Consider the following 9,574-nt stretch of genomic DNA (forward strand, 5'->3'; position numbering starts at 1 on the left):
TTTCAAAGTGTCATTATTTGAAATGAGGGTTTAAAAAAATCCCTCCTACACAGTGTAAGAAGTCAGTGAAGGAGAATGCTGGGTAAAGGTCTGGCTTCTGCTGGCAAGGTATTTAGCAGCAGTGTCTATAAACAAAGCAGCAGCGGGAGTATACAGCTAGCAAGGCAGAAGGATTGCGATGAGATTCCTGCAAACTAGAGTAAGATGGGGACGTTTTTATGAAGTCCTTGTTCCATTAGTAACTGTCTGTTCTAGGGTTTAACTATGACAAGATGCTCTCAGAGTGGGTGAATAGAATGTACAGGCTGAGTCAGACTCAGATGAAATGTAGAAGCTATTCAATGGGTGAAAATGTACTGTTGATGTTGTAGAGGGAACATGCAGTTAAATAAACTGATAAGGAAATACAGGATGAAAAGAAGTGGATCAGAAAAGAGGTCCACTTCGTCCAGTTCCCTGCCTTCAGCAGTGGCCAGTGCCTGAGAATCCTTTCCCCCAGCATACACACATTTGCCTGGCCAGATATGTAATGCTGTATATGGGGTGGATGAGTATTCCTTTTGGAGCCCTTTAGCAATCAGCTCATGTCTGCTTGGTTACCCCTGTATTTGTGAGCAGCTTTGAAAAAGCTTGTTGGGTTATGTTTTTAGAGGTGGTATAGCTGGAAGATCAATACTGTGTTATGGGGGTGAGGGAAGAGGGAGGAAATCACTGGCTGGAAACGATGTTTGACAGGTTCAATTGGATGCTTCTTTGCAGTTGAGCTGTGGAGTCAAATTGACTCTCAACACAGTGGCTGATTGTGTTGTGTGTGATTTCAGAGCAGTGAGACCCAACCTATCATTTCCTGGCTCAAAGGAGGGAGCTGTCCCTTCTGATGAGCATGAAATGGATGGCAGAAAGAGGGATAAAATGACACTTGGCAGTGGAAGATGAAGCCCAAAACTTTTGACTTCCTCAGGGTCAGAGGATCTGGCAGCCCCCCTGAGCAGAGCACTCATTGGAATGAGTGTGTGTTTTTGTGTGCAAAAGGAATGCTGCAAACATCAGGGAAAAGGAGAGCACCCCTCGGAATAAGTGTGTGTGTGTTATCAGAAGCCTTTACAAAGGCATACACAGTCAACCTGCCTTGAGGTTTGAGTGATGGAGAGAGGGAATAAATGACAGGAGGACAGGGGAGCACAGAGCATCCCTCCCTCTCCTGTACAGAGCCCACCTCCTCAGAGATTACCCTAGAATCATTGGGTACTTCTTTAGGTCATAAGAGTAGCTGCTCATTGATTGGACTGGGGAAGGTAAATTCCTTTGAGAAATCTGGATAAATAGAGGCAACAGAGCTCAGATTTGCAGACAGGTAAAAGGCGACTCTAGGACTTTGACAAGACAGAGGAAGAATAGAAAGAAACAGGCATTGAATTCGTGAATTGATGTCTTATTAAACTGATGCACATAGCTCTGGCTCTTACCAACTTACAGTGCAGCTGTAAGACAGAAATAAACAAAAACGAGTGAGGAAAAAAACCCAAGATCTCGCTTCTAAACTCCTTCAGCAGAACGTGAAAGAGCCCCAACCTTCTCACTGAGGTCTTTAAAACCCAACTATTTCAACATTTGCCAGTAGAGGTTTAGACGAGGATCTTTGTCAAGAGCTATGGAGAGCTTTAGAGTTTTTTTCCTGCTGATTTTTCTTTGTTCACAGATTTTCTGTTTTGAAGATGTGCCCAGTTTGGAGGAAGACCCTTGGACGGCCCCATCTCTGAAGGTAAATGGCTTATTCTTCCTTTCTTTGTGGATTTTTGAAGGCTGGGAGGGTGTTTTGAAGCCATTTATGGCTTGGGGAATTTATTCTCTCAGTATCTTAGCACAGTCTGATTTAACTGCAAAGGAGGACCACTAAGAGCTGGTAGTGATGCTTTGCACTGATGTAGGACTTGCTCTCTTCAAAGTCCTTTCCAAACAACAATACTCACAACACCTCAGGAAGGTGTGGTGGGTAGGGAGGTATTTATTATCTCCACTTTACAAACCAGAAAACTGAGACCTAGACAGGTTAAGTGACTTCACCTCAAGCTTCTCTGGTTAAAAAGGAAAAGTGTGTAACATATTTTTAAAGGAATGATTTCTCAGAAGTGAAAAACATCCATCAGTAATCCCACTGGTGCTAGACACCACAGCAATGGGTGCATTAGAAATAAGGTACTTTGAAGGGTTACTACATATGGTACGTTTCTAGACAGCGTTATCTGCTTTGAAGTGCAGTTGCATACAGAAAAGGGGCTACGTTAAATATAGCACCTTCTTCAAGTCCTATCTGCTCAGATCTCTATCACTAGTAAGTGTTAGCCAATGCAGCTAAGGGACAGGAAGCTAAAATATATTCTGCCCCATGTATCAGCAGCTAAATTGTCATGCAAGCTTCCACTGAGTACTGTAATCTTTTCTACTGGCAATAAAGGGAAAAAATAACAACCATACTTAGCTTGTACACAGTGCTTTTCATTTGTAGTTCTCAAAGCACTTTATAGAAGAAGGTAATGATATTCATCCCTACTTTACATGGGGGGAAACTGAGTCACAGAGCGAGGCCATGATGTGCCCCAGGTCATATAGCGAGTCAGTGGCAGAGCTGAGAACAGAATGCAGGAATCCTGACTCTCAGTCTAATGCCCTTGCCACTGGACCACACTACTGTCCCAGTATGGCTTGGAGTTTCAGATCTCATGGTGAGTTAGCAGGCCTGGTAGTCTGAAAACTCCTCTTATGATTTGTAAGCTACAAGCAAAGTTGCCTGGAAAATTGCTGAAAGCAAAAGGTGGAACCCTGTAATGTCTTAATGATACATAGGAAGTGCCAGACTGGATCAGATAAGTTTGCTGTCCCGTCCCTGACAGTGGCCAGTACCAGCTGCTTCAGAGGAAAATGCAAGAACCCTACAGCAGGTAGTTATGGGATAACCTGTCCATCAGAAAATTTTCCTTCTGACTCCCATCCATTAGAGGTTGGCTCATGCCCTGAAGCAGGAAGGCTCATGGATCTTCAAAAATTCTGTGATTTTTTGGTTTGAAACATTCTTTTTACTAACAGCAGGATATATTAAACAGGAACTAACTCCTACCCTTTATAAGAGTTCCAGCCTTCCAGGACATGAGGTTAGAGTTAAAAAAATCCACATTCGTGACATATATTAATGCATCTGAGAATCTCTACATTACAAGTGGCAGAAATCACTTATAGGCTATATCTCAGTAATAAGGAACAAAAGAAAAAGTGGAATTGTGAGTTTGTTTAAAACCAAACACTGAAACACACTCGTCCCCCACAGCGCACACAATGAGCCCGATTCTCTATTGCAATGGAGAGCTGGGCCCACACACACTGGGGTTTGTTTTACCTCTTCATTTGCAAAGTATATACAGCAAGGCTCCTGCTTTGCCTCCTGAGGCTTTACGAGAGCCATGATGAAAATCACTCTTTGCCCAGTGTGTAGTGGTTAAAATTATCTGAGCTCTGAGTGGAAATTTCATAGCCTGGACTATCTAGCTACAGGGATTGGAAACTCCTGGAGTTTCAGTGGAGGGATGACCTGAGGCAATGGCCCAAGCTAAGTAGCACTATGGCAATTAATGTCAAGCTGTGTTATTGAAGTCCTATCAACTCTCTGTAGATATCAGTATCTGCATGTGTAGGAAGCTAACGCAGTAGCATGACCAATTTGGCATCTCTTAACTATTTCACCCTCAAGGCTCCAAGCTGCTGCTTGAAGGGAAGTTTTCGCTCCCAGACTCTCAGCTCCTTGTTCGTTACTAACAACGGGGATGGGATTTCAGCTTCTGTCCTTGGCTCTCCCTTTTGCTTTCTAGGATGAGGGCTTGCAGAGCGGCTCACTCCAGCGCTTTGCACAGCTGGTGAAAAGGGGGAAATTCCAGCAGTTCTACAGCCTGATGGGAAAACGGGCTAGTGGTAAGTTCAGTGCTTATCAGAAATGAAAGCAACAAGCGTCCACCCTTGCTTAGTCCCTCAGACCAGTGCATGCAAATTGCCACTGAATGCAAGGACCCAGTACTTTCCCTTGTTCAACGAGAGAACTGTTGGGCTTTTCTTTTGGTGAAGGGGAGGTCAGCTGCTTTCACACTGCAGCCCTAACGGCCTTCTATTTTCCCCTCACTTCTGTGATCCTTTGTGACAACCACTATTGTTCTGCCTGAAGAGATTTCATTCAGAATTTATCAGTGGCACCCTGATAATCAAAGGGTCGATATTTTCACAACAATACCACTTATCAGAGGAGCCAAAGGTTACCAACATTATCTCCATTTTAGAGATGGGGAAACTGAGGCTCAGAGAGGCAAAGTGACTTGACTAAGGTCACAGAGTGAGTTAGTAGCAGAGCTAGGAGCAGAACTTAAGTCACTCTTCTCCCACTCCCTTGCTCAAATGGCCTCTCTGAGGAACAAGCCCTCCCTTGGCTCAGAGTGCTTCCTACACAGCAAAACTGGTCCTTGCTCGTCTCCACTGCACAAGAATGAGACTAGATCTGAGCACCTGGCAACACAGTATTAATCCGCCACCTCTTCTTCGCCTACATTAAATATCCACCCAAGAGGGAATCCCATTGCAATTATAGCACATGACCTTGTACATCTCTCTAGAATGTGGGCAGTGTAATAAGCAAAATGCATATCTGACGTTACACAGATCACTTGGGAGAGATTCAGGGGAAAAGAACGAGGTGTTCACGCCCAACCTTCATTTCTCTCTTTCTTTTTAAAAAGGGGTGCCACATACTTCACCAGTGGAGCATAAGAGTGAGTGTTTCTTTTACCCTCGTCTTTCTGTTTGTGAAGCCAGTGATGCACGTTCACCCCTACCCACAGCCCAGAGAGGCAGACACAATAATTTTGCTTAGTCACCTGCCTCTGTGTCCCTAAAAATGACAGATGAGCTTTTTCCACCACCAAATCCTAACGAGAGCCTAAGTGGTACCTTGATCTGTTGCTAAGGGGAGGAAAAATGTTACTAATGAGATTGCTGTAACATGCTGATGTGCTCCAATCTGTATGAAAGGAGAGATGAGCACAAAAACCATCTTGAAACATACTCATGCTGCTTACCCCCCCCCCCCCGCCCTCCATAAAGGCAGATAAATACCATTCCTATTTTACAGCTACAGAAACTAAGGCAGGAGGTGAAGTAACTTGTCCATGGCCACTGGAGGAGTCAGTGGGATTAGGAGTTGGGTGGCCCTGGGTCTCAGTCTCATACTCACACCCTCAGAATACACCTCTCGTTCCAAACAATGAGGGGCAGGGGAAAGCGTCAATCCTCCATCCTGCCCTCAGAGGATTCTTATTTGCACAGGTCAACACTTAACACCTAGTTCCGGGCTTTCCTGGGGTCAGGTCGATCCAGACAGACTAACTTTGTCCGAGCTTTTTTTTCTTCCTAGCTTTAAACCACAAACATTTTTTGAACCAAAGTCCCTTCTTAGGAACAATACTGTCCTCCCCGCTCAGCTCCGGAGTAGCTCTGGGCCTGCGGCAGAGGAAGAGACATAAGGCTCTTCACACTTCTAGAGTATGGCCGTTCGGCAATGGACAGTGGCTCACAGTAATATTGCAGGGGAATCTGTGACAAAGCCAGAGTAAGGGCTTGTCTACACCCTGTCTGTGTAATGCTTTAGCTAATATCTGTTTGAAATCCATATAAAGCTGTACAACCCTCCCCTAGTGTGGATGCAATAATGCCAGCATAAAGATGTCTTGTATCAGTAAACTGCAGCCAGACTAGGGGTTTTACTGCTTGTAACTATTTTGGTATAAAAATAGTTTTATTGGTACAAAAACTGTGTGTAAACCAGACCTAAGGGAGGCCGAAATGACCAATTCTCATGTCCACTGTTGACATACTATAGGTATGGGTCCCCCTCTACTTTTCCTGCCTGTAATAGGCTGTGTTTCACTTTTATACGTCTCCTTACCAACCTCTGCATCTCTTTTCCGTGCTAGGGCACCAAGGAGAGACGTTCATAGGACTCATGGGACGAAGATCCTCCAGTGGAGGTGGGTGAGCTCCCATGCCTGACGCTCCTTAGATCAGTCTCTCTCCCGTCAGCTATTCTGACAGGGAGCTCTCAGCTCATTATTCACCTGTCCTCCTCCTCCGCCCACATATTTATAGGAATCCTCTATAGCTGCTGGAGTTTGCAAGAACTTTGCTTGATGCAGACAGACCCTCATTGGTTCAAGTCTCTCTGGTGGCATTTGTGCGTGTACAGTTGCATCTTAGTCACGCAGCACAGGGTTTTTATCACCACCTCCCCCAATCCCTTTCAATAAGGAACTGCCCTCTTGGCAATTTACCATCATATATACTACATGCTGCTGATTTACTATTCCAGCTCCAACTCTTGAGAAGCAGCTGGTATTAACTAATTGGGAATCGCCAACTTTCCTACCCAAATTAGTTTGAGCCCAATTTAAAAAGATACTGATTCCCAAATATTGGGGTGTGAGGATAGGGCATTTCCCACCTTTACGTCCACACCAGAGCACAGCCTAAAAGCTAGGAATAACTATTGCACGATAGCATGACTTCATCCCCTCTGTGCAAAGTTTTTCCAAGTTACCGTTTTTCTCTTCCATAGAATATTTTGTAGCTGCAGTTTATATGATTTTGAAGGAAGCTAAAACTTACTGGAACACAGGTGTCTTCTTACACCCGCCTCCACTTGCATATATTTTCTGCTCCAGAATTATTATTTGTATTAACGTAGCACCTAGAGGCCCCAATCAAGATCTGGGCCCCAGTGTGCTAGGTTCTGTGCAGACACATAGTAAGAAACAGTCCTTGACCTTTACATTTTCAACAGACAAGATCAACAAGGGGTGGGAGAAATGATCCCAGTTTGCAGATGGGAACCTGAGCCCCAGAGAGATTGAGTGACTTGCCCAAGGTCACACGGGAAGTCTGTGGCAGAGCCAAGAAATCTGGATTCAGGAGTCCCAGCCTTGTGCCTTAACCACAAGACTACCCCTCCTATCAGGACGGAAGGTCTTCATTGGATCTCAGACCTGGTCCATATTAAAAAGTTAGGTGGACCCAGCTATGTGAAAAATCCACTCCCCTGGGCGACAGTTAAGCCAACCTAACACCTGGTGTAGACAGCACTAGGCTGACAGAATTTTTCTGTTGACCTAGCTACTGGCTGTGAGGGAGGTGGATTACTTACTCCAATGGGAGAACCCCCTCACATTGGCACTGGTAGCATCTACATACACTGAAGTGCTTCAGCGGTGCAGCTGCAGCGCTACAACTGTGCTGCTATAGCGTTTCAAGTGTAGACGAGCCCTTGCTACTATAGAAACCAATCCAAATAGACTTCCCTCATGCAGATCTTTTTCTCTCCTCCTACAGAGTCAACACAGGACTGGGACAACAGCCAGCCACTTCCTGCATGGGAGCCATAGCACGACACTCCATCAGTGACCAACATCTGCTCCTTTCCTTCACAAGCACTAGATTACGATAGCTATGTCATCTGCTCATCTATTCACACCCCATGAACGGAGTAACATAGTGCTTTCTCGTACCAGATAAGCACTTTAAGGATCTTTTCTTTTACTACTGTCTCCTTTTGTCAAACTGCTATGATGTATAAATCTATTGCTGTTGCAGGGAAGAGTTGGTGCTTTCTTTACATCACATTCGATGAGCAGGGCACAGGGTTAGTACATCCCATTCTTACTCCTGTAGACAGACAGATACACACTTTGGTTTCCTTATTGCATTATTTCTGCTGAGGTGATAAAGCCTGAAATGTAAGTTCTTAAAAATCAAAAGAGGAAGGAAATGCTTATCTAGTATCTTTTCTTCAGTTTTTTTAAAGTTAATAACCTAACTGCAGGGAGCTACTGGGGACATAAAAGTTGTGTAACTAAAGTACACAACAATTATGGCAAGAAAGCTTTATTTTCTCTCCTTCATCTCCCATTTCAATTCAATAAGCATCCATTGTGGGGCAAGCACAAAAAATAGCTCCTGAAAAGCTTTCAGTCATCTTGTTGTGGGCGGGAATGGAGATTTTTTTTGTTCTGTATTTGTACCCAGAACAATTGCTCAGCAGTGTTATAATGGGGTGCATCGCTCTGGTAGGTTAGGCCACAGTGCTCTGTAGTCTAAGGTGCAGAGTGTAATTAGGAGGCTACTGCATTCAGTAAACTTTCAGCCATTAAGAGTATGAAGAATTTCCTAGTAATCAATGGCAGCCTCAGCTAAAAGAGAATACAGTCTCTCTCAGCCCCATCTTCCTCTCGACAGATACATACAGCTGCTGGCTGAGAGCAATGTTCTCCTCTACATCCTCACAAATACTGTGTGATCCTCACAGAAACCTTGAGCATCACATTAATATTTCCTCTTGTCCCTGTAGTCTAATAAATGAGGCAGTGATCTACTGGTACAGCTACCAAGATCAATGGTTCTCTGTCAAATTCTCCACGAGTTGTTTTCTACGGCAAGAGTATCAGACTTCACCAGGGTGAGACATTCCCTTATTTCTAATGTCCAACCCTTCCACTATAGGAGAAGGGTGGGGGAATGATGCCAGCAGAGCTATTTGGCAATGTTTTCATCTTCAAGGTTTCATATATTCTCCTTGCTGATCAAAGGCTCTTCCTCTTCATGGAGGAACAGAAGCAGATGGCAACACAGGGTAGGTGCCCGGATGCTCATCCCAACCAGAGGGTAAGAGAGGAGAGCAGAAAAAAGGGGAACCCAGGATGATTTGCTTCCCACAGTGAATCTCTGGAGAGAGATGGAACCAGAGCAGTTTGATTAGCTTCCAATTTAAATCAGACATTGTAGCAAAAGCTCAAAATCTTTGAGGTCTGCCTTGAACTTCAAACTTTTGATCTTCAAAAGACAGAGACTTAGCTCTTCAAAATTCTCCTGGGGGAGTGGGGGGGGGGGAAATAGGTCTCATTTCAAAGAGTTTAAGGCCAGAAAGGACTATTAGATCACCCAATCTTACCTCTATAGCACAGCCCATTAATTATCCCTATACCCCTATATTAAGCCTGAAGACTTCCATTTGACTAAAGCATTTCAGTCCTCAGGAGACTAAACTGTGTGCCACGGGCAGACAACAGGAGACTAAAAGGTGCCATGGTCATGGAAGAACAGCCAGGGTAAACAACTAGGTCCATCAGTCCTAGGAAGCTCCTCCCTTCTTACAACAACTTTGGGTGGCCACTACAGTCAGCTTGGTATGAAGTATGGACGTTGGAGGTATGGTCTTAGGGCTATTGTACCTGCGAGAGTTACACATTCCCAACAGCACCATCCACCGCAGAGAGTCATTTCTAAACAAAGCTAATACAGGATCTAGGACATTTTTAAGGCAGCCAACCTGAAGGCTGCTTCAATCACTATCCCCATTACAATGACAGCATAAAGGCAGGTTCAAAATTAAAGTATCTTACACGTTAGGAACGGAAAAGCAGTCTCACTTGATGGAAGAGTCACCTTAAATCCCCACTGCTCAGGAAAACTAAAAGGAAGGAATTGACAACTTGAG

The 9,574-nt window shown here is 44.4% G+C and overlaps 1 protein-coding gene across 1 annotated transcript; it reads left to right on the forward strand.

Annotated features, from left to right (window-relative positions):
* Positions 1-1,651: 1,651 nt before the first annotated feature.
* Positions 1,652-7,588, forward strand: LOC120391986 (protachykinin-like). The gene is made up of 5 exons (XM_039516248.1): positions 1,652-1,762; positions 3,861-3,960; positions 4,773-4,805; positions 6,006-6,059; positions 7,414-7,588. Exons 1-5 carry the CDS (start codon positions 1,652-1,654, stop codon positions 7,464-7,466), a joined length of 351 nt encoding a protein of 116 aa, XP_039372182.1. The 3' UTR covers positions 7,467-7,588.
* Positions 7,589-9,574: the final 1,986 nt, after the last annotated feature.

The sequence above is a fragment of the Mauremys reevesii genome, linkage group 27, assembly GCF_016161935.1.
Source record: "Mauremys reevesii isolate NIE-2019 linkage group 27, ASM1616193v1, whole genome shotgun sequence".
In the NCBI taxonomy this organism is placed as follows: Eukaryota; Metazoa; Chordata; order Testudines; family Geoemydidae; genus Mauremys; species Mauremys reevesii.

Excerpts from the sequence above, each read along its gene's own strand:
- LOC120391986 (XM_039516248.1), top strand. The coding sequence starts at position 1,652 with ATGGAGAGCTTTAGAGTTTTTTTCCTGCTGATTTTTCTTTGTTCACAG. Across the intron at positions 1,763-3,860 it reads GGACGGCCCCATCTCTGAAG|GATGAGGGCTTGCAGAGCGG; the intron begins GTAAATGGCTTA and ends TTTGCTTTCTAG. Across the intron at positions 3,961-4,772 it reads GATGGGAAAACGGGCTAGTG|GGGTGCCACATACTTCACCA; the intron begins GTAAGTTCAGTG and ends CTTTTTAAAAAG.